The following is a 26,319-nucleotide window of genomic DNA, read 5'->3' as shown; positions in this document are numbered from 1 at the left end:
ATCCTCTAGCCTAAAACCTACAGTTTGTAATCAGTTTTACCTTTTGTGATATCTTTGCTATCCCAAACAGAATAACATGATTAATATAGCCTATCATGTAGAGGTATTACTTCATTATGAGTTATTTTAAATTCAGTACATTTTAGTCATTAGCTGATCAGGAATTGGGATCATCAAATATGTCAAACATGGTTTCCATGACTTGGAGAATTAAAAAAAAATTATTGAATATTTCAAAATAAGTTTATTTTCTTAACTATAGTTTATTAATTAAATTCAGTATTCAACACGTACATAAAAGTGCTTTGTTTTGTGGTTTTTTTAAAAAATATAAAATCAGTTATAGTAAGAAGAACAAACAAAAAAATATTCACATAAATATTCTAGAAATAATTCTTAAAATTTACTACTAATCCCTGACTCATGTGGTGTGCCTAAGAACAGCACACAAATAATCACAACCAATTATTGATACAAAAATTACAAAACATATCAATGAATTACATGCAGACAATTATATCTCCTATATATAATATATTTACAGAGAAAATATATAGCTATGTATTTATATTAATATACAAATACACGTTCATAGTAAATTAAATACCAACAATTTAATACCATATTTGTTTGGACTGGCCATACTACTTAAAACGGCGTTGTGGTTTGGGGGGGATTCATGCCCCTCAATGTTGCATTTTATTCTTAGCCTGTATGGTGGCTGTGCTGCCAACACGACGACGATCGAAATAGGGTTCAGGTACTCCGGTGCGCACACCAATTGCTGTCAAGGCAGCAAAACCACTGCCTTCTGGAGAAACTTGCATGGAATGGCCCACCTTGTTTAGATAATTACGAATCTCAACGGGTACTTCAGATTCGGCGTCAATTCTCATGGGAGCCAATTGATGGTGTAAACGGCCATCGTTAACTGCCTCATTCAGGGTTTCGTTGAATATTAAATATTTCATAATTGTCTGGGGGAAATCAGAAAAAAAATATTAAAAACAGATGTTTCCCAGGATTACAAAAAAGGAAGTTCTTACTTGTGCCACCGAAGTTGTGATTTTGGTGCCACCTGCTGCCCCCACCAAAAGTCTTACATTTCCATCATGATCGAGAATAATTGCGGGGCACATGGAAGACATTGGCCGCTTGCCGGGCTTAATGTAATTGGCTGGGGATGCAGGGACACCAAAGGAATTAATGAGACCAGGCGTCGAGAAATCATCCATTTCATCGTTCAAAATAATACCAGTACGTGTTGAACGTACTTTGGAACCAAAATAATTATTCACCGTACTGGTGACGGTAATGGCATCACCATTTGCCGCCAATACAGCCATATTGGCAGTACCATGATCCTCTTCCACCGTGAAATTGGCACCATAATACGAAGTATCATTAAAGGTCTTGTCATCGAATATCAGTTGACGTATCTCATCGGCAAAATCTTGACTAATCATTTTCTCAAAAGTCTCACTGATAATGTCATGCATTTCCGGATCATTGTCCATGTCACCCAAGTTGCTGCGATGGCCATAGGCATGTTTGTAGGTTTCAATGACACGTTGCCAGTAAACGGGACGATCTTCGGTATACAAATCACTCATGACATTCAAAATGAATGCCAACAAGGCACCGCTGGACGGCAGGGGTGTGGTATATAGTTTATAGCCACCTGTCACATTGGCCACCACATGGTGGGTGTCCTCCCATTTGACCCTGTTAAAAATTAAATAATTGTAATAAAATTTTGCCGATATAGAGAACACAATTTCACCCACTTGTAATTCCTTAAATCGTCCAAGGTGATAATGCCACCCATTGCCTGTATGTCCTCAACAAACATTCTTGCAGTTTCGCCATCATCATACAATTCACCAGCACCATTCTTAGCGATTCTCTCCAATGTATCGCCCAAGGCCAAACGTTTAAGGTAATCACCTTCCTTGTATAGGGTGCCGTCTTCTTTAACGAAAATTTCCGCCATAGAAGGTTCGTTGCGTATTTGTTGTTCTTTGGATGCCAAAGCAGCTGCCAAGTACTTCGAGACCCAATGACCTTCGCGACACAGTTTAATGGTGGGCTGAAAGAGAACATTCCATGGCAGGCGACCATAACGTTTATGCATTTCCCAATAGCCAAGAATTTCACCTGGCACCGCACCAGCCAAGGCACCTAGTGAGTGAAAATAAATAAAAGGTTGGATTAGTTTTTGATTTGGATCTTGGCTGAAAATCTTTCACACTCACCTGTTACCGAGGATTGTCCAACAAACATATCTTTAGTGGCTGCAGCCGGTGCCGATTCACGGGCAATAAGTGTTTCCATTTTACGTGTAGATTTCTTGTAAATCGTTGCAACAAAACCACCACCAATGCCCATGCTGTGAGTCAAGATGACACCTTCACACAACAAGGTGGCAATGGCTGCATCAACGGCGGTGCCGCCATCAGTTAGCATTTGACTGCAAAATAAAAACGGACGGTGAGAAAATGTGTGAAAAAATGTAGAAAGAAATGAAAATGCTTTAAAGAGAAACTGATTTCTTAAAATAGGGGAAGGAAAGTTTTTTATTACCCTCCCTTCTTCTCCAATTTTCTTTTCTCTCACAGATTTAGGAATGAAAATTGTTCCCTTGAAAAAAATACTTACCTTCCAATTTCGGCACATCCTCTGCCATTGGAAACCACGGCTCCGACGATAAGTGTATCATTGCTTCCCTTTAGGCCAAATACCAGACCCAAAACCAATGCCAATACCACGAGGGCGGCAAGGGTCGCCCATATGGCGAATTTTTTATTTATAACAATTCTGTAAAGATAAAAAAGAAAAATATTTAATATAAAATATAAGAATGGTTCAATAAAAACAATAGCCCGACTGACTGCAGGTTTTATGCCCTCCACCATAAAACGTCATACTAAGTGGAAAGCGTTTTACAATAAAATAATCATTCTATGAAATCTTCCAAACCTGGATCTCCAAAAAAATTGTTTCAAAATATCTGTTCAGAATCGGAATTTTTCGCAAATATTTATTATACCCTCAACCATATGGCTTCAGAGGGTACATATCATTTGATACGATGGTCTTTGGACCATATGCGTTGCAGGACATATGAATTTGATCTAGGAGTTTCGGTCCGTCCGTCTGTCTAGTTGGCTGGTGCGCACGAAAACTCTCGAAGGAAGTATCCGATTTGGTCCAAACTTTGTACATCGTAATATTATTGTTAAACTTAGATCGATTTCGGAGATGGGTAAAATCGGTCCACTCCTTCTAGTGCCTCCTCAACAAAAGGTCAAAATTTCAAAGAAAAAAAAGAGAAAGGAGAGAAAGGATCATTCGATTTTGTGAAATCTTTGCACATCTCAATATTTTCGTCAGTGCAAAGGGGTCAACATTTTGAACCACATTAAAAACCATCCCGCTGTTCTTAGTAAAGAACACATACAAATTTGCAGCATTCTAGCACGGCGACGACTTGCTGACTTCCCAAAAGGGATTCAAGGCTATAAACTGCGGAAATTGGAAAATCTACCTATTGTTAATTTTTGCAGGTAATGATCCTGGCTCCCCTATAGAAACTCGACCAATCAGTGCATTCCGCTATTCGACCTCATCCGAAAAGTAGATATACCGGATCTTCCAATCGATAAGCAGCCAATGATGCTCCCTGATTACTCCATTGGGGTCAGCGGGATAAATGACTGTTATTCTAATGTCATTCGGAGCCCTTCGTTGGGCAGATTGATGAACTTGCGGGTTTCGAGAGTTTATCAGGCTTCAATTTCATCTTCTTCCTCGCAGCCTTTTCAGTGCTTTGGAGGGTAGTACCTCCGGCTCTGGCACATCAGAGGCCTTTTTCAAAGGAGGTGTTTAATTTCAAACTGAATTTTCATTAAATTGCATTAAAGTTGGTTTTTATTGACCCCTGATTTGGTCCTTAATTAGTCGTTAAAATGTACGCGCTACGGTTTATTGCAACCTTGTGCATTTTAACGAGTAATTAGTTGTCACTTGTTTTACCAGGTAGTATTTCGCTGTCATTCGGACAGACAACACCCGCAATATCGTTTGCAAAGCACATATCGTTGTGCGTAGAAAGGCATATTGTTGCCGCAGGTAATAACGTTACCTCTTACCAAACTAGCAATAAATAGTTGTATATATTAAGAAAAACTCTTGTTTTATTTCTTTTTATATTTCCCCCGTACGATCTACTGCTCGACGCATTTTACCCCCATCGGCGGAGCCCCTCTGAACTAAACAGGAGGATTCCCACAGTCGTCGCCTTTTTTGAGGCCTCGACTGTTTTTGACACTGTTCTGCATGGGATGCATCCTCTTGAACTTGAGGTTCGTCCTAATAAGCTGCAGCTCCTTATCCGTGAGTATTTTACTGCTCGCCGATATTTTATCTCTCATCTCCTTGGATTTGGCGTTCTTGGTATCGGGAGAGCTCAGTGGCATTTCATTTCATTTTATCAATGGCGAAGCCGCTCTGTCCTACTTCTACCTCTATAGCCTGGCGAGTGTGGGTTTGTCAGTATTAACCGACGGATTGCTATCTGATCCACTAGGACTTTTCAGGTAAACTTTTCAGGTAATCAAACCCTGATCAAAGGTCGAGGCCTCAATTACCATGGTATCCATGTCCTCGTCCTCATCAGTCAAGGATCTTTCCTAAAAGTCTACAGGGATGCTGTTCTGACTCAGCATTAATGGTCCCATATATGCAATGATCTGGCTGATTACTTTCTGCTTTCTTTTAATGCTATCGTTAACAAGGTCTAAAGTCCGACCATTGTTTCCCTTATAGGCCTCCCGTCCAGCAGACGATCCTGTATCACTATCTAAGTCCGATCTTATAGTACTTTTTTTTTGAGGTGGAGTTTAGTTTCGCACTTGTAGCTTTGTTGACTGAGGGTGCCAAGGCGTCGAACAGCAGTATCATTCGAAATAGGATTCGTATAGCCCCCATATAACGGAATCACCTAATATTCGGTATTTTGGCGATAAAAGCGACATTTTTCACCGGAATTGTTTCAAATTTCGCATTTGAATTTCTTAATAAGTACTACAACCTATGACCAAAAAAAAAAAAAAAAAAATACTTATGCAGGCTTACGTCTTCATATAGTCCCTATATGACGGTACAGCAGAATATTTGGTATTTTTATGATTATGAAGACATTATAGACCGGAATTGTTTCAAATTTCATGCTTCGTAAACGATACTACAGCCTATGATAAAAATAATACGAATGCAGTTCCACGTCTTCTTAAAGCCACTATAAAACGATACCTCCTGATATTCGGTATTTTGATGATATTAGCGACATTATTCACCGGAATTGTTTTAAATTTCGTATCTGAAGTTATGAATCGGTACTACAGCCTATTGCTTTTATTGACGGTATTATTACATTTTTTTTTTAATATTTTCAATTTCTTTCTAAATGATGGGTACTAAAAGTTTGGGCCTGCCGAACCTTGGTCCTTTTTTATTTGTTTTTTTTTTTTTTATTTTTCCAATGATCTACAAGGATCCAAAGGGCGTATTTTTTTAAAGAATATAGTTTTATGGGCCCACTGAGGCAAAAGCGTGCATTTTTAAGGACCAACAAAGAATAAGGTTTTATCAGCCAACAGAGCCACAAAGCGTAGAACAAAAGAGTAGTGGATTTTATGATTTAGTAATTAACCGCGAATTTCTAAACAAATTAATTTTTAAAAGCAGTAGAATGTAGACGTTTTCTAAAATAATTGTGGAAGATCCAACAGAGCCACAAAGTGTCTATCTTTAAGGATTAATAACATAACAAAGCTTGAATAGTGATGTTTACACTTCGATGGGTCATAAATATTAAGCCCCTATCTGAGAATATTTTTTTTGGAATTTCACACTAAAATTTACTTTTATAAATCTGCCATTCATTACTTTGCAATTTTATATCAAGATTTTCTTTATCATTGCCCTCTAGTGCTATTTTCCATTTTGCTTATCTGATAATAATAATTATTATGACGTTCCGTACCGTGCGCACCCCTCCGCCGTTAATCGTCGTAAATCACTTCTGATACCCGATAGAGAGAATACTATAAACAAATAATCGCGTGCCCATATCAGATAAGAATTAAAAGGCTTCAACGAACATTCTTGTTAATCTTTATTTAATAGTTTTTTTGCGCTTTCTTATTTTTTTATGGGACGCGAGTTATGTGAACTTTGATTTTATGGCTGGAGAGAGTTGTATATCTCTTTGGGGAGGTAAGAAAGGAAATATTGATAATAGATTTATTAATAAATAAATGAAAAACTACAAGGATTCGGGGTAGTATTTAAAGAAAATTTCTATTTTTGGTGATCATTTATATTATATTTTTTTAGAAACCACCATAAATATGATACCAATGATCGCAGCTTATGGGCGTTTTTTTTTTTTTTTTTTTTGGATAACTAAAATCCTCTCCACTTATTACTTTCTCTCCCTTCAATTAATACCCATTTCTTGAAAAAAAAATTTACCTTATCTGTAAAGTTTAATTTAATAAAAACGATTGTCATAGAACTATATCACGGTGTAAACCTTCATTCCAAGCTGGTTAAAACCGGAATTTTTAAACAATAACAGTAAATATCATAAATCAGCCAATAATTTCCTTGCCATTTGACTTAAAAATGCACTTGTATTTTAGCAAATATAATTTATGGCTTGCGATAGTCGGTGAATTTAAAACGCTGTACTTGCCAAGATAATAATTTGTTAGAATGTAAACAGTAGTGACGTAGGTAGTGGGCAACTGGTAGATGTTGGGTTTTTCAAATACTTTTCCCTTTTGAAGAGTCTCTTGAAATAGAAAGTGGAAATTTTGTTGAATCATTTTTCCTTCTTCGAATCAGGAGGAAGCGCTTGCTTGAGGTGATCGACACTTTGGTATTTTTTAGTGCCAATCTTGCTTTCCAAAATACCCCAGACACAATATTCCAACGGATTGGTATCCGGAGATTTTGGGGCCCATTGTGCGCTGGAAATGAAGCGAGTAACCTCATTTTGTAACCATTCTTGGAGGACGCGTGCTTAATGCGATGGTGCTGAGCTCTTTTGGAATGTCCAAGGTCTGCAGCAAAAATGTTTGCATGTCCAAAGCTTCAATACACCCTTCAGAATATTTTCGCGATAATATTCGGCATTTATTCTGATTCAACGGTCGATTAATACGAACAGAGAGCGACCATCGACCGTAATGGCTGCCCACATCATCACCATGGCCGGCGCTTGAGTTCTGGTGGCCAACCGAAAGTGAGCATTTTCAGCTGACCTCCTTGGCAAGTAAACCCGATCCTTTTCTTTGTTTACAAACTGCTGGACAACGAATGTTTTGTCATCGGAGAAAACAAAATTCGGCAGTTCACCACTTTCGGCCAAGCGAAGCAACTCTTTAGATCTTTTGAGTTTATTTTCCTTCTGTTGCGGTGTAAGTTCTTGCACTCTTTGGAATTTCAATGGATTTACCCCGAGCTATTTTTTCAATTTTTGCAGAATAGATTATTGCGATATATTCAGCTCACGAGCCATTTTTTCGGCCACTGCGACGCGGGTTTCCATCAAGTCGATTCTTTACTTTTCGAATCATTTCTGCTGATGTTGCTGTTTTCTTCCGTGCACTTCCTTGACGTCCGGCTACGCTACCAGTATCAGTATCACGGTAACGAGCGATGGTACGAGACACAAAAGATTTATTCACATTTAAATGCTGGAGTGCCCTAACTACAGCCACTTGTGGTTTTCCAGCCAAATATAAAGAAATCACACTATCACGCTTTAATTCCATTACGAATAACTTTTTTCCTAGAAAATTCTCACCACAATGCTTTTGTGCGCTTGTAAACAATATAATGAGCTGTCACTGGAAAAATTTTAACAGCTGTCGGAAGAGTGGCTTTGATATGATAGCAGTCTGAAGTTGGTTGTAGTTTTTTCATCTCACCCATTTCACACATTTCAAGGAAGGGGTCTGTATATATAACCGACCAATGAATATGTGCATTCAAAAACAAAATTTTCTGATTTCGATTCTGATCCTATATCTCCAGTTCCCAGTGGAATTTAATAAAAAATGTTATAGCCTATGTTACTTTCAGGCGATGTTGTAGTTTAGGAATTTCAGGAAAGTCTGTTTAGCAGTTTTGGAATCTATAAATTACAAACAAACGTACAGACATTTTCCTCTTTTATAGATATAGATTTTTTAACAGAGGATCGCAGCGACCAAACATTTCAGTAGATTTCTAATCTGATTTTGTTCCTCAATAATATTTTCAATATTTGCTTCTGAGGTGTTGACCACGATCACAAGATTAGTCTCCAGATCTTTTTTACCATTCATACTCCGTTCAAACTTTTTACAGTTAGGGGCTATTCATGGAGTAAATTTTAATGAAGATTTCCAAAATTGATATTTTTAAAATAATTTAGAATAAATTAAATGCTGTTCATTATTTTTATTTTTTTTTAATTCTGTCCCCAATTATGTTGTATAAGTCATGCTTCATTCTCTACCGAGAAAAAAAATCCCCGGTATGTGGATAGTAATAAATACATGTTGTTGTGAATTTCATGAATTTTATTACGGTACGTGCATCATTCGTTTATCTCCAGACATGCAATTAAGCATAAAAGTTAATTTTAGGAAGGTTTACGATTCGCCATAATATTATATTAATCATCTTCATTAAATAAAACTGCTATAATGGAATTTGTACAGAGTTAAAATACAAATTATTGTATTTTTAATTAATAATAGTTATTCTTCAGCTTGAAACAATTTGAAAAAATAAAAAAAAAAAATTTGAAATAAATAAATCTTTGAACTAAAGCAGCTTGCCACCTTCCACACTAAATTCCCCATTAGTTTCTTATTTAAAAAAAAAGCAAAAAACTACCATCGCCTCAGGTTTCGCATCAATTTCCTCCTCTACAACCACAAGCCCTTGTTAGTTATACCATCAACCTCTATAATTAATTGTCCCCAATATATTTATTGACAAATCACTTTTCTTTCGTTCTTACCTGACACCTCGAATATTTGTGGTAATAATACGTAACTTAATAGTCATAATTAATAAGACACGTTGAATTCCTACAGACACTTCAAAATGTTTATGTTGTCAATTTTCTAATAAAAAAAAACACAACGAGACAATTATTTTTTTAATGCTGTGAAAAAATATAACAAAAAATGATAAGAGCTGTTGTTTTTGACGTTGAGGAAGAGCGCACTAAAATATACGACACCGAGTCATTTACCCTTCTCCCAGCTTATCAACTGAATAGAACTAAATATTTGTTTGTTGTTAATTAGACCAATATTGTCATGAATTATCATTGAAATGAAATGAGTATTTGAAATTGGCAGGATGCACGGGGGGCAAACTCAATTAATTTTTTGATGTAATATTACAAAGTATTTGGAAAATTGAATTAAATTAGATTTTATTAGATCGATTGAAAAAGATGTAGGTTCGAAGGTTTAATAACTCCAAAACTTAGAGAAAAATATATTCAATTACAGCTCCTATAGAAATGACTAAAAAACACGGCAGTGGCTCTAAAAGAAGTTGAGAAACAGTTAAAAGAATTCACAGGTTAAAATATTTTTAAAAAATCTCATTCGGTTTTGCCGACAGATGTATATCTTCGCCCTATGAGTCTTTATTAAAATATACTTTGAATTGCGTTAGATTATTCAAACTGTTGACCCTATATGGGGGAGGTTCCGAAGGTATGGGCCAATATTGAAAATTTCGTATCTGACATAAGTCTGATATATATATTACAATGTGGCAGATTAGGGAAGGTACCAGAAAAAGTGGACCGACATATTCCCTATTTACAGTTGATTTCTGGTTAATAGAAACATTGATACCATATCTTGAATTTAAAGAGAATCAGATGACTTTTTTGTAAATTATGAGCGTTAGGTTTATTCAAACTTTGATGGAGAAAATATCAGAAGAATTGGGCCGATATATATGTCACCTTCACACCACATCTTGCCTTAATAAAAATATGGGGATGAGTAAAGTTCAGAATAAAACCAGAAGGCGTGGACCGCTGTAACCCATTTTCGCACCAGATCTTGTGTTGGTATAAATATTGAAATATGACGAATTTGAAAGGAATCCGATGGTTGTTTAGCGTTTTATAAGCTTTATGGTTATTCAAAATTTCGACCCGTTGTGGGGGAAGTACCAGAAGAAGTGGGCCAATATCTACTATCTTCTCAACAGATATTGAGTTAGTAGAAATATTGGAATGAGAGAAGTTTAGAATGAATTAGGTGTTTATTACGAATTTTATGAGCGTTTTGGATATTTAAAATTTGAACCCCTTTGAGAGGAAGGTGTCAGAAGGAGTGGGACGTTATAATCCATCTTCACACCAGATCTTGTGTTGATATAAATATTGTGATGTGCCGAATTTTTAAAAAAATAGGATTCTTATTTTCCATTTTATGAGTTTCTTGGTTGTTCAAATTTTTGACCCTTTGTAAGGGAGGTACCAGGAGGGGCAGGCCGATATCCATAATTTTCACAACAGATCTTAGGTTTTTTTAATGATAAGATGTGTGAAATTTTGAGGAAATCGGATGTTTACTTCGTATTTTATGAGATATATGTATTCAAAATTGTGACTCTTTGTGCGGGATGTACCACAAGGAGTCGTGCGATATATTCCACCTTCACAACTTGCAATCTTGCATCGATATAAACATTAGTATATCTCGATTTTGAAAGGAATCGCATGTCAATTTCGGGTTTTATTAGCGTCATGACTATTAAAAACGTTGACCTATTGTGGGGGAGGTACAAAAAGGATTGGACCGATATAGCCCATCTTCGTACTAGATTTTGTGCTGGTAAAAATGTTAGAATTTGTGTAATTTAAAGACAGTCGGACTCTTATTTCACATTTTATAAGAGTTATAATTATTTAATATTTTGACCATTTGTGGGGTAGCTACATGATGCAGTGGGTAGTGTCCGATATTGTCCATTTTGAATCTGGCATAGAACTAAAAAAATTCCATGATTTGGAAAGTTTGGAAAAATTGGATGATCCTTTCTTTAAGCATGGTTATCCTCTTTGAACATTTTGACCATTTGTACCTTTTCCACAAAGAAGAAGTAGACCGATATTGACCATCTCCGAACTTGATCTAAGTTTTTTAATTAAAATAATACGATGTACTATGTTTGGACCAAATCGGAAACTCCTTTCGAGAGTTATCGTCAAATCAAATCTCCTTAAACTGATTTGATCCAAAAAAACCTAGATTCTAAAACTGTTATTTCGATTATGCACGTTTTGACCCTATCAACTAAAATATACCCTCTGTATCCGGTTATAGCTCTGATAGTCCATTTAATGTCGTGTTTTATATAGGCCTTTCAATCAATTTTCTGATAGATATAGCCCTTGAACACATTCTTTTCAAATCTCCGATTGTTGCCCTGATGATTCTTGAATATATTGCTTTTTTACTGTTCAAAACTATGGCTCGGACTTAAATTATAACTCAATATTTTAAATAAAATTATTTAATAAATTGCTAAAACATTTTTTAAAATCTTCTCAAAAATATGTATTTAAATATAATCGTGAGAATATTTTATGGAGCCCTGGATTCTAGATGTGTTGGTTCTTAAAAAAAAAATCTTGAAATGTTCAGGTTCGCACTTCAGTTGGTCCTTAAAAAAAATTCTTAAAAATCTTGAAAAACTATACTTCAAATATCAATGCTTTTAGTAAAGCCAGTTCTTTGAAAATAATTCCTATGAACTTGATTTTTTTAAATGACAATGTTCGACATTCTCGATCTCGATCATTAAAAAATATTCTCATAAAAACCAAAATTTTACTAAACTTTGTGAACGATTCTAGTTCTTATCCTTTATTACATATTATAAATCACAAGATCCAGATCGATTTGGAAAGAATATTCTTATAAAATCGACAAAACCGCTCTTCTGAAACTCGTAAAATATTTTTAAAAATTAACGAAAAATATAATTCACGCGATAGAAGGTGATCTCAACAAACAAAAAAGTCCTTGAAAAATATTCTTAAAAAATTAAAAAACAGTTCTGTTGTTCCTTGAATTTTTAATATTCACGATTTTTGTTTTTTTTTACTGCTTTGAAAAATTCTCAAAAAGTCCCCGTTTATAACTCAAAATATTCATGAAATCATTACCGTTTTAAATATAATTAATTAAGCTTTTAATAAGACGTGTTCACGAAATTTCTGGTATTTACAAAAAATCGCATAAAAATTGGCAGTCTCATGTCAAATTTAATAGCTTCGATCTCCAGCTATTTAATAATCAATAAATTTTAATAATTAATTGAGTGAACAAATGTTATTGTAGGCCAATCCTAATTTCCTAATACAAAACCCTTTGACATTGATAAATGATGGGCGAACGTCAGGATTATTCCATAGTCGAAAAGTTATTTATCAACGTTTAAGTGATTTTAAATGTTCCACGTGGCGAGAGACATGAAAATTATTCGCAATATTAATTAGGTCTGCCGGGTTACATTACAATTTATAACAATTGTTGTAAATTCTTGCTGCAAGTCATCTCTTGAGACTAATCTTTTATATCTCGTACCGTGATACTGGTAGCGTAGCCCGACGTCAAGGTGGTGAATGTGGTCGGAAGAAGACAGCAAATCAGCAGAAATGGTTTGAAAAGTAAAGAAGCGACTTGATCGAAACCCGCATCGCAGTGGCCGAAAAATGGCTCGTGAGCTGAACATATCGCAATATTCCATTCGGCAAATAAAATGAGCTCGGGATAAAGCCTTTGAAATTCCAAAAAGTGCAAAAACTTACACCGCTTACGGAAAGAAAATAGACCCAAAAGAGCTAAAGACTTGCCTCGCTTGGCCGAAATTATTGAACTGCCGCCTTTGTTTTCTGCGATGAGAAAACATTCGTTATCCAGCAGTTTGTAAACAAACAAAATGATCGTGTTTACTTGCCAAGGAGGTCAGCATAAAATGTGCACCTTCGGTTGGCCACCAGAACTCAAGCGCCGGCCATTGTGATGGTACATTCTAATATTATTGTCAAACTTAGATCGAGTTTGGAGATGGTCATCATCGGTCCACTCCTTCTAGTACCTCTCATAGAAAGAGAAAGGATTTTTCCAATATTTTTATTAGAGCTATCGGCCCACTCCATCAAGTACCTCGCCCATTAAGGGGTCCTATTGTCTTCAAATTTGACAGAACGCAGTTTTTGTACTAAAAAGAACTGATGCGAAGATAGGATATATCGGTGCACAACTTCTGGTATCTCCCCCACAACGGGTAAAAATTTTGAATACCCATGAAGATCATAAAATGCGAAAAGAGCCTCCGATTATTTTCAAACTCGGCACATCCCAATATTTCTGTCAACACAAGATCAGGTGTGAAGATGGAATATATATGGGACCTCTCCTTTTGGTACCTCCCCCACAACGGGTCAAAATTTTGAATAATTATAACACTCACGGAAATACGAAACAAGCATCCGATTGTCCTAAAATTTCACACATCGTCGTATTTCCACTAACACGAGGTCTGAAGTGAAGATCATAGATATCGATCCACTACTTCTGGTACCTCACCCACGGTCAAAATGTTGTATAACCATGAAGCTCATAAAAAGCGGAACTAACATCCGATTATTTTAACTTTCGGCATTCCAATATTTTTATAAACACAATATAAAATGTGAAGATGGGATATATCGGACTACGTCTTCTGGTACCTTTCCCACAACAGGTCGAAATGTTGAATAGTCCAATTTTTTTTACTAACGCAGATCTGGTGTAAAGAAAGACCTTAAAAAATAAACGACATAAATTCAGCACTGCTCAAAATCGTGTGATAGCATATGAGTTAAAACAAGTTAAAAAGCTGAAAGTTCGGCCGAATTTGGCAATCCTCAAAAACAATAAAATCCGTTAAAACTTCTGTTAAAATCTTAAAAATACCGAATGTAGCTATTATATTAGGGTCTATACGACAACATGAACCTGCGTAGGTGACATTTGTCATAAGCCATTACAATATTCAAATGCGAAACTTAAAATAAATCGGATATAATGTCGATAAAATCAAAATACCGAATATCGTGAGGTACCGTTATATGGGGGCTATACGAAAACGTGTACCTGCTCAGCAATTTTTCTGTCCATTACGAACTTCAAATATCAAATTTGAAACAATTCTGTTGAAAAATGTCCCTAAAATCATTAAAATACCGAATATCGGGAGGTATCAGTATATGAGGGCTTTACGAAGAGGTAGACCTGCACAGACAATTTTCTGTCTTAGGCTGTAGTATCCGTAACGAACTTCAAATACCAAATTTGAAACACGGTAAATAATGTCGTTAAAATCATCAAAATTCCGAGTATCGGGAGATACACATATTTGGGGGCTATACCAAAACGTGGACCTACATGGCCCATTTTCAATACCAAAAGTCCTGCAAACATAACATACATTTGAACAAAATTTTATCAATCTACTTCAATTCGTTCGGAAGCTGGAGTGATTTCCACAGACGGATAGACGGACGGACATCGCTAAATCGACATAGAATTTTATGCTGATCAAGAATATATATATATACTTTGTGGGGTCTAAAATGTGTATTTCGAGGTGTTACAAACGGAATGACAAACTTGATATACCCTCCATACTATGGTGGAGGGTATAAAAACAAATTATTTAATTATTAATAAAAAAATAATTAATTTCACTGAAACTTTTGATAAAACGTATTATTCAATATAAAAACTTTGGTTTGGTCTGGTTTTGTGTTTCTGAATCGAAATATATTTAACGTTGGATCATTATTTTGGGGAAATTTAAGGAAAGCTCCATATATTGCAATTTTGTAAGTGATTGCATTTGGTTCAATTGTGGGGGTTTCCTTCTCAGACAATAACTACATTTTTTATTCATTTTCTGAAGTCATAACTCACATTGGTGCTCTTGCTCGCAAGTTTGTTCGAAAACGTGATAAAAATATAAAATCGAAATTAACGACGAAGACTGTTTGGGAATACACCTAACGTCACCGGCATGCCGTTAAATAAAAGTGAAGTGTTATTGGCCTTGCACAGCTGGTTTAAAGAAGAAGGCCTAAATTATGCAATACGTAAACGTTTATGGAAACAAATTATTTTTTGCAAAAATATTTCAGGCCTTTTGATCAGATATATTGAACTTCGGTCTATCGATTCCAATTTTTTTAAGGGAACTCAAACTTAATTTTAAAAACTTATTTCTCTAATATTCCATAGAATCCATATACATAATTTATAAAATTTATATTTCGATTTTTGGTCAAATCATCATGATTTCAATAAAGTGTCATAACATACTGATAGACTGTTTTGAACGCCTATCTAGGTATTGTTAACAAATCACCGCAACGAATTTACTCAAAAATCCAAGAGGAAAAATAAACATACGTCGCAAAATTCAAAAACGCACATAAACAACTATTTTGAAAGTCATGAATAATACATAGATTTAAGTTAATTTTGGTATTTATATTTTAGATTACATTAATTATTAAGGTGAGTAGATCTAGTCGACGTAGGTTTCGGTAAATCATTAAACCTAGAGGAATGTGGAGAGCAAGTGGAGAAAGTGCCGTCAGATAAATAGATCTTCACTAAAAATAGCATCGGCAGAAATATTACTAAAAAAATCAAATATTACAGATCTGAAAGCCCTCAAATATATGGCGATCTTTATGAAAACGTAAGCCTATATAAACGATTTCTGCCAGGGGAGTTGGTAGTCTGTGTGAACATTAGACTCCGAATTAAAAAAAAATAAATAATTAAGTATTGTCGCTTCCATTTGAAAAACAGGAAATATCGGGGGATATTTCATATGGGAGCTATACAGAAGTGTGTAGATGATTTTCCACAAGAAAATTTCAAGTAATTTAATTGAAAAACATTAAAGAAAGGCCCAAAGTCGGACGTGACCGACATTATCATACCCTACACCAATGTATATATTTAGTAGAGCTACCCATAACAAATAAAAAAATGCGTATTATGGCTTTAAATCAGATATAATTTAAAGCCTATGGAAAGATGCACAATAAACCTGGAATCTAGCTAAGATATATATGGAAGCTATATTCAAATCTAAAACGATCTCGATAAAATTCGGCAAAGGTATATCTGTGCTGCATTTGGTATATATTCCCGAATTTTGTTGTTATGGAATGCATATTACGGCTGTGGAGGACAAAAATAACAAATTAGATGAACAATTATATCAGAAGTATAGCTATATCTACTTATATGCCGATTTCAACCAAAATTTGACATACTTATTTCTAGGCTCAATCTGGTCATACGTGCCAAATTTAATCCAATTTGGCCTAATATTACACATTTAGTTCGAAATAAAAATCAAATCGGACGAAGATATGTATGGGAGCTATATCTAAATTTTGACCGATTATCTGCAATTTCAATATGATTCCTCCTTGGGCCAAACAAAATATCATTTCGATCGGGCAATAAATGCGACCTGTACTTTGTTTACAAAAATACATCGACAGACGGACGGGCATACATAAATCAACTCAAAATGTGATTCTATGCAGACTATCAAAGGGAACTATGGGTCTATCTCGCTTTCTTCTCCAACAAATGCACAAAGACATAATACCCCGACCAATAAACATCACCTAAAATTTTTAAAATGACAAATATTGGAAATCTAAAATATATGGAAGCGGGAGGCATCTTCATGTGGAGGCTATACAAACTCGAGGACCAAGTGTGAATTTTAAATTCCAAATTATTAAAGTTTCGGTTATAAACTTCACTAAAATAAAATATAGAGGCTATATGATATTCTGGACCGATATAGAGGAGTTGGTACCCATTACGAATCTTAAATATGAAATTTCAAATGATAAAAAAATCCGAATATCGGCAGCTACCTTTTTATACAAGGTATATAAAATAGTGGGCCCATGTACTAATTTTTCTGCCAACGGGTCGAGTACCCATAAATAACTTCAAAATGTAAATTTTAAACGATTCAATTTGTTCCCTGAATACATGCACCGATATTCGGATGGTAAACCATTAAGAATCTCAAAGTATTACGTTAAGAGATTGGGGACAAAAAAATCAAAATGCCGAACAGCCCTCAAAAATGTTCTTTCCATGGGGAAGGACATAAAAATCCAGGATTATTATCCTGATATTTATAAAAAATATTCTCAAATATAGACGATTATTTCCTTTATAGCCCTCAGAAATATCCTTATTCCACGATTATATTACCGATGGTTCTTCAAATATATTCTTAAAAATCCATGAGTATATTATTTATGTTGCTTCAAAATGTATTTTATGAAAGTCCTTTATACAGGAAAATGTTTTTCAAAATAAATTTTTATATCGTAAATACTCTTCGAAGTCCCGTGATATTGTACTTATATTGTCCTTCAAACAAATTTCTTTAAAATGTTCGAAAATGAATAAAAAATATTGAAAATAATAAATAATATAAAAAAAATATTAAATTTGTCGATTATATCCTTGGTATTCCTTTACAAATAATCTTAATCTCGATTATGAACTTGAGAGTCCTTCTAAAAATGTTCTTAAAAGTCGTCAATTACATCCTTCATAAAAAAATTTATAAAAAGCAGAGAATATATCGTTGTTAGTCCATCAAAAAATATTTTCAAAAATCCACGAAAATATCCTTTAGACTCTCAAAGAAATTAAAAACCCTTGATTATACCCTTTAATGCATGATATTAATTTCTTCTTTTCAATAAATAAAATATTTTATTTTTTTAACCTACACACTTATCCTTTATTGTTTTGAAAATATTTTTTTAATTCCACGATTATATTCTTTAAAATCTCTATTATAAGGTATGTTATTAAATTAAAGCTTATGTCCTTCAGTCCTTCAAAAAATATATATTATGGTATATTTGATAGTCCTTTAATATTTTAACCCACTATTATGTAACCGATAGTTCTCCAAAATATTCTTTAAAATTCACGATAGTATCCTTAAAAGTCCTTCAAAAAGTATCCAAAAAATCGAGATTAATTCCTTTATAGTACTAAATAACCCAAACAGGCTGCTATCCTGTCGAACAACTTCTTTGTTGCCTTCTCCAATCAATCCGATTTAAAATAACATTCGTCATCACCAACCATATTTGCTCTTTACAAATAAAAATAAAACCTTTTCGGCTTTTATTTGTTTTTTTTTTTTTATTTTTCAAAAATGTAATGTCAATATTACGAACGTCAAAACATTTGACGAATTTTGTAGAAATTTCTTCCATTAGTTATCTTTGTGAAGATATTGTTCTCTTTTTGGGATTTTTTGTTAAACATCGCATAAAGCAAACAATTAAAAAATTAAATCACAAAAAAAAGGCAGAACGACAGTGTGTTACAATAAAATTTTATTTTCTATGTGTCGTAATTACTCCAATAAAAGAAAACGAGAGACAATTTTTTTACTTTTATTTAGAGTGCATTCACAGTGTTTTTGTATTTAATACGTGTGTAATAGGGTGGAGTGATGAGGTTTCATTTTTATTTATTTTATTTTTTGATTTTATTATAAAGATTAATAAGTGAATCAGGTGAAGATATTTACCAATTCATATTTGAAACCGTAATTATAAAATTGGTGTATTAGATGATATGAGCAAATTAAAGGTATGACAAAAAAGTTGGATAATCGAATCGACTTGAATTGAATGACACATTAAAATAATAATAGTCAAATTAGGAAAAAAAAGTTCCCTGTTTCTTCTCATGTAATAAAGAATTCCCAGGAAGTTAAAAAAGTAAAAAAGAATATTTCCACTGTTAATTAATATATTGTCCACTGTTAGATCATAATCCGCAATGTAAATGTTTTCTTAAAGTATCTACTCTATTGTACATTTTATTAATCATTACTATAAATCGTCATTAATAAACATTACCTATGACAATAATTTACAACTTGTAGTTGCTTGAATAAGCCACAAACATCTTTTTATCGGCTATATTCATAAATTAATTGAAATATTACATTCATTTTACCAACAAATCAAATCTAATTATGGAAATTTTATGTTAATTGAATGGGGAAGTGAAATTCTCAAGCAGCTAGAACTACAATAATTTTAGAAAAATATGAATGTAAGCAAAACAAAAAAAGTAATAATAATGCAATAAAAATACGGAGGTAGTGGGATTATTACACTTGTGTCTACTTGAAAAAAAAAAGAACATAAAAAAGTATTAGTCGGTTTTGCCGACATATGTATACCTTCAGCCAATGTTCGATTATTTAAATATATGTTGACTTTTGCTATGCTTTTTCAATTTGTTGACCCTCTATAAAGTAGGTTCCGAAAAAATGGGCCAATATTGTCTATTTCGTATTGGATCTATATAAATATGATATAAATATTGCGACGTGCCAGGTTTGGACTATATTGGTTACTTCCTTTACTTTATATGAGATATCAATTTTAGGAAATTTTAAAGATTAAAAAAACTGCAACCAACTTCAGACTGCTGTTATTTTCCAGAAAAAAAATATTCGTGATTTAATTCAAGCGTGATAGTGTGATTTTTTTATATTTGGCTGGAAAACCATAAGTGGCTATCATTAGAGCATTCCAGCAGTTTAATGTGATAAATCGTTTGTGTCTCTTACCATCGCTCGTTACCGCGATACTGGTAGCGTAGCCCGACGTCAAGGAAGTGGACGGAAGAAACAGCAATATCAGCAGAAATGGTTCGAGAAGTAAAGAAGCGACTTGATCGAAACCCGCTTCGCAGTGACCGAAAAATGGCTCGTGAGCTGAACACATTGCAATATTCCATTCGGGGAATATTGGAAAATGAGCTCGGGGAAAGCCATTGAAATTGTAAAAAATGCAAGAACTTACACCGCAACGGAAAGAAAATAGACTCAAAAGACCATTCGTCAAATATTGAAAAATGGCAAAGCCATTGAAATTCCAAAAAGTGCAAGAACTTACACGGCATCAGAAAGAAAATAGACTTAAAGGAGCTAAAGTGTTGCTTCGCTTAGCCGAAAGTGGTGAACTGCCGAATTTGGTTTTCTTCGATGAGAAAACATTCGTTGTCTAGCAGTTTGTAAAAAAACAAAATGAACGTGTTTATTTGCCAAAGAGTTCAGCTGAAAATTTGCACCTTCGGTTGGCCACCAGAACTAAAGCGCCGGCCATGGTAATGTTGTCAGCCGCCATAACAGCCGATGGTCGCTCTCCGCTCGTATTAATCGACGGTGACATTAGAATAAATGCCGAATATTGTGGCGAAAATATTCTGGAGGGTGTATTAAAGCATTGGGTGCACGCAAACATTTTGGCCGCAGACCTTGGACATTCCAACAGGACTCAGCACCATTACACTTACCACCCAAGAGTTGTTACAAAATGAGGTTCCTCGCTTCATTTCCAGCGCACAATGGCGACCAAAATCTCCGTATACCAATCCGTTGGACTATTGTGTCTGGAGTATTTTGGAAAGCAAGGTTGGCATTAAACAATACCAAAGTGTGGATCACCTCAAGCAAGCGCTTCATTGGCAGTTTGAAGGTCATAATTCGTGCCAAAGGTGACCAATTCGAACAAATCTAAACTAGTTCTAAAATTTAATGTTATTTCGACATTTTTTGCTTTCATTCAATAAAATTAAAAAAAAAATGTAAAAATTGTGGCGTTTGACTTTGTTGCAGTTTATCTTACCCTGTATATTTTCATGGAATGCTTATTTCGCTTTCTTTGAGCGTTTTCTTTTTCAAAATTTGAACCCTATTTAGGAGAGTTTCCAGAGGAAATGGTCCGATCCGTCCTATCTTTATAACAGATCTTGTGGCGATGGAAATATTGAGATGTACCAAGTCTGAATGGAATCGGATGTTAATTTCGCGTTTTATAAACTTCAAGGATATTCAAATTTTGGAGCAAAATCAGATTATACTTCCTCTTTCTGTGCAAGAAAAATATTTTTTGAAAATTTCGACCTTTTGTGGGGTTGGTACAAGAAGGAGTGGACCAATATTACCCATCCTCAAACTCCATCTAAGTTTGACAATAATATTACGATGTACCAAGTTTGGATTAAATCGGATACACCCTTCGAGAGGTATCGTGCGTAAAAGCCAGACAGACGGACGGACGAACATCGCAAGATCGACTCCAAATGTCCTAAACGGCTGGCTGAGGGTATAAAAAACCAAGAATTTAATTTTTATGAAAACGACTGTAAATAGATATTTCGTTTATTTTGAGATTTATAGTGAATTTTTGTGTAGAATAATTCTTCTTTTGACATCCTGCGCCTTAGACGAAATTTTAAGTTCTTTTCTGGTTTCAACTCCAAAAGGATCCGAGAAAAATGTTTGAAAAATGTAGAGACAATTTTTGTTTTTTTTTGGGGAACATTGATGCAAATTGTTTTTTCCTTCTTAACATAAATTTGATGCAGAATTTTAAAAAAATGTTTTGTTGGAGATTTGTGCAAAAATTCACAAAAAATACAACATTAACCCTAAAATGTGTTTTAAGATGTATGAATTCCTGTCATTCAGCTAAGATTTAGATTCTTGACGTCTTCTAGGGCCTAAAACAGAACCATATGACAAATAATTTTGTAAAATATTTGGACTTACTACAATCCCGTTTAAAGGAAGTTTTTACCCTATTTTAAAAAAGGACCAAAAATACATCTTTGTTAACGCACTTGATGGTCAAATTTTCAACCAAAATATTCCTTGTATTTTTATCTGCAAAATTTCCCACTTTAAACCTAAATTGCATGGATTCCGAGGAATCTCAATCTGAATATTTTCAATGTTTTTAAAGAGGGGGGACTTGCTTCCCCTATATATATTCGGCCAAGGTCTGTTTGGACCAAATCCGTTTGAGGACATTTGGAGTCGATCTTGTGATAGATTTGAAGTTTGTTGTATTCTTTTACTTATAGTACAATTTTATGACGAGCAATTTTGATCCGATCTTAATGTAGTTCTTAAGCGTTTTTATGAAAAAAATGGACACAAAAGATACCTTTAATGACTCGATTCAGGATCCATTTGTTAAAAAAAAAACATTTCCCGAATTTTCGGTATTTTTGGCAAAGACGATATCTACCTAAAATGCACTGATTCCAAGGAATGTAAACACTTTAATATTAACAAGTAAAAAAACATTAAGTTCGGCCGGGCCAAACTTTTAATACCCTCCACCCTAGGGTAAAAGAACATTAGAAGAAATGTGGCAAAAAACATTAAAATGCCGAATATCGGGAGGTACCGTTATATAGGGGCTACACCAACACGTGCACCTATAATTACAATGTTTCGCCACACGAACTAGGACCCATTATGACCCACAAATACCAACTTTTACACAAATCAGTGAAAAAATGTGGCATACATCATCAAAATACCGAATATCGGGAGGTACCGTTATATGGGGACTATACCAGAACGTGGACCTATACATGTAATGTTTTGCCACACGCTCAGGGACCCGTTGTGACCTACAAATACCAATTTTCAAACAAATCCGTGAAAAAATGTGGCATAAATCATCAAAATACCGAATATCGGGAGGTACCGTTATATAGGGACTATACCAGAACGTGGACCGATATATCTCATTTTCAATACCAACCATCCTAGGGACAATACAAACACTTGTGCCAAATTTCAAAGGTCTACGTCAAATAATGTGGGCTCTATCGTGATTTCAACAGACAGACAGACGGACAGACAGACAGACGGACAGACAGACAGACAGACGGACATCGCTAAATCGTCTTAGAATTTTATGCTGATTATGAATATATATACTTTATGGGGTCTACGACGAATATTTAGAGGTGTTACAAACGGAATGACAAAGTTAATATACCCTCCTACCCATGGTGGAGGGTATAAAAACTGTAGAAATGGGCGGAATTGCTCATTTTTTTATTCTCCCGATGTAAACTTTCAAAACGCCTATGCACGTGCCGAAATGCACTGATTCCAAAGAATCTTGACTTTAATATTTTCAAAAATGTAGAAATAGGCGGAACTGCTCATTTATGTTTACCTCCCGATGTAAACTTTCAAACGCCGATCCAATAATCTACTCCTTGTGAATTTTTGTGTCCCACGCTAACCCCTTACAGTCTCTGATATTTACGTTTAAGATTTGTATTAAAAAAAAACCAACTGAGAACAATCTGATAATTTTTCTCATTCAACTCACCGTAGAGTTTCTTTTACCGGTGTAAAAACCCAAACTTTTAATGTTTTTTCCAATTGCTATTTATTGCAACAACAACAAAAATTTCCATAATCAATAAAAACCCGGTACTACAATAATAGAGTATTTCGAAAAAAAACTTTGCGGAATGTCAAGGGGAAGAACTCTATTGAGTATTTTTGCAAAAAAAAAAAAAAAATAAATAAAAAAACTACAACACACAGCACAACAGAAAACAATTATTGTCATAGTCATTGAATGGCGATTATAGCCAATGGCGTTAACGTTGGCCTAATCACATAGAGTTTTGAGTTAATGACATAAATAAACATTTTTAATAACAAATCATTGTACATGGATGGGTATTCAATTTTTCTCCGTTTGTAATTGTTTTTTTTTTTTTTTTTTGTATTTGAAGGCATCGTTCGTTTTTATTCAACTATTCAGAGATTTGAAACGGATCGGGATAGAATGTTTATTACTAATTTGCATACAAGTGTAAAATAGATAAATAATTTGTTTTGGAGACTTTCTCAGTTCTCTGTTTTTGTTCTTTTCAAACTCTACACTTTAAATTTCCATTACACTTTCCCCACTAAATTTCACTTACTTCATATTTACAAGTTTGTTTTGTTGCTTCTCCTAATATATTTACACAAATGTATTTACACGACCGCAAATCCAAAATTTCAATTAAACGCAACACACCACAAACGCACACACTTCGTTTTGGCCAAGTGGCAGAAAGAAAAAAATAATCGATCGATTTTTCTCCGTCGAAGTGTCCGAACACTCAACCCGTCACTCGTTGAACTCGTTGGCGGACTGACTGAATGTGGTGCATTTACAAACGTTCGAATGATCGGTTGGTTTAGCCGTTATGTTCACTCCACTACTCTCAAGTTCAAACTCAATTCGTTGGACGACTCAACAACAACCTTTTATTGTTTTCCATATCGTATTCTGTGTTCTTTTTTCGTCTTGTTTTGTTTCATTTGATTACGTTGCTGTTGTAGTTGTGACTATGGATTTATTTTTGTTTACGTTATTAAATTTACGATATTACGGTGCTCGCACACAGTGTTGCCGATTTGGGCGTTTCCGTCCAAATTTGGGCGGAAAAAAGATAAATTTTGTGGTTTGGGCGGATTTTGGTCGGAATTTTTCCATATTGGGTACAAATTTATTTTTCATTGTTTATTTTTACGTAATTTAATTTTTTTATTACTAACTGAATTTTATATTTTTTTTTATTGAGATGAATCGTTATTTATTTTATGGATTTTTGTTAAGTTTTTTAATAATATATATGTGATACCCTACAACACTACAATATGTTAGAAGTCCCCTCATGTCCAAATCCATTTTGGAAAATTTCGCTTTTGAAATTATGTCACGGAGCACTGCCCTTAGCACTTTGACCAGGGACATTTTCTCAATATTTATGCACTCCGTCGTGCAGTTAGTTTTTGTGGTCCATTTTACGGCTAAATGTATTCCAATGGCCATCCAAAATGCCAGAATTCTTCCCTGTGCTTACCTATCTTCTCAGGCGTGTTGATTGGCTTCAATTGTGTGATCAGGAAAATTTTTTCTGTTTTTGATTCATTTAAACCCCTAAATATTTTGCGATCATCTCCAGAAGCAAGAGGCCCCTCTGTTTCTCCAAATTTAGACTCATCTATATGATTTGCTTGTCTACGATATTTGGCTTATACGTCAACGAAATCAGCATAAAAAAGCCAGAAGTTCGCCTATTGTATATCGCCTGTAAGTAATGTTGGTAATTTTTTACACAAAAGTAGTGGTCCATTCTTTCCGCTGTCCTAAGCTCTAACTTCATGCGAGATTTCGTGTCCTTAGGTTTATATTTGGGACCTTTATAACGGCTGCAAAATCAGGAACATTTTGAGTTGCTGGCCAATTTCAACCCCTAAATATATTGCGGACATCTTTGAAAACAATAGGCTAAGCCCTTCTGAGCCTAACCCTACCTTTGTGAAAAATTTCGTGAGGATCGAACGATAATTGCAATCTGTATATAAATAATATCCCTAACCTGTGTTGTAAAGTGAAAAAATATTACAAAACAAATACTTCAATATTATAAGTCAATTTGAAAAAATCGCATGCGATAAAAAAATATGAAAAAATAAAAAAATGTCCCAAAATACTACAAAATCTATATGAATATCATTATTGGTATTAGTATTTATACTTTAATGCCACAAGGGCATTCTAAATTGACAAAATTTGTCAAAATCGCTCCAGCCATTCTGAAGATATAAGCATTCTAGCTGACATCCCCTTTCTTTGTATATATACATTGTATATATTTCTCTATATATATCCGATATTTTTACTATCGGCATCTACGTAACGGTCAGAATTGACCTGTTCGTCTATTTGTGATTTCGCCGGCAGTAAAAATATTCGCGGATTAATGGAAAATTTGACTTTTATTTATCGCAAATGCTATGGTCTACTAAACCACTAAATATTACCCAATGACCATCAAAATTGGAAGGCTTCTGCCCAGTCCAAAATCTAGCCCCATGCTAAATTTCGCTTCGATTGGTCTATAATTGTGACCTGTAGAGCAACTGCAAAATCAGGAAATTTTTCAGTTTTTGGTCCATTTCAACCCCAAAATATTATGCGATCATCTCCAAAAGAAATAGGGTTCTATTCTGACCTTAACCCCAGCTACATTCTAAATTTCGTGAAGATCGGGCCATAATTGCGACCTATAGAGTGATTACAAATTAACATGGACAGACGGACGGACGGACATATATAGCAAGATCCATATATACTTTCCTATGTGGGAAACCAATATTTCGTGGTGTTACATAATTTTTTGCTCAATCAAAGTTATAATACCCCCAACACATAGTGTTGTAGGGTATAAAAACCTGAATAATAATGACTTTAATGTA

At 34.5% G+C, this 26,319-nt stretch overlaps 1 protein-coding gene across 1 annotated transcript; it reads right to left on the bottom strand.

Annotated features, from left to right (window-relative positions):
* Positions 1-221: 221 nt before the first annotated feature.
* Positions 222-24,299, bottom strand: LOC101887728 (scoloptoxin SSD14). Its single transcript, XM_005179467.4, has 6 exons — positions 23,991-24,299; positions 2,659-2,817; positions 2,256-2,470; positions 1,788-2,181; positions 1,047-1,725; positions 222-977 (listed from the first exon to the last, which is right to left on the bottom strand). Exons 1-6 carry the CDS (start codon positions 23,993-23,995, stop codon positions 687-689), a joined length of 1,743 nt encoding a protein of 580 aa, XP_005179524.1. The 5' UTR covers positions 23,996-24,299; the 3' UTR covers positions 222-686.
* Between the last annotated feature and the right edge of the window lie 2,020 nt (positions 24,300-26,319).

The sequence above is a fragment of the Musca domestica genome, unplaced genomic scaffold (assembly GCF_030504385.1).
Source record: "Musca domestica strain aabys unplaced genomic scaffold, Musca_domestica.polishedcontigs.V.1.1 2, whole genome shotgun sequence".
NCBI classification, from domain to species: Eukaryota; Metazoa; Arthropoda; class Insecta; order Diptera; family Muscidae; genus Musca; species Musca domestica.
The sequence above is the reverse complement of the archived record's forward strand: the minus strand, read 5'-3'. Positions and strand labels throughout refer to the sequence as shown.

Bases quoted from the DNA above. Each gene is read 5' to 3' on its own strand.
- LOC101887728 (XM_005179467.4), bottom strand. The intron at 2,182-2,255 runs GTGAGTGTGAAA...TTCACTCACTAG, and splicing joins TGGACAATCCTCGGTAACAG to GTGCCTTGGCTGGTGCGGTG. The intron at 978-1,046 runs GTAAGAACTTCC...GATTTCCCCCAG, and splicing joins TCACAACTTCGGTGGCACAA to ACAATTATGAAATATTTAAT.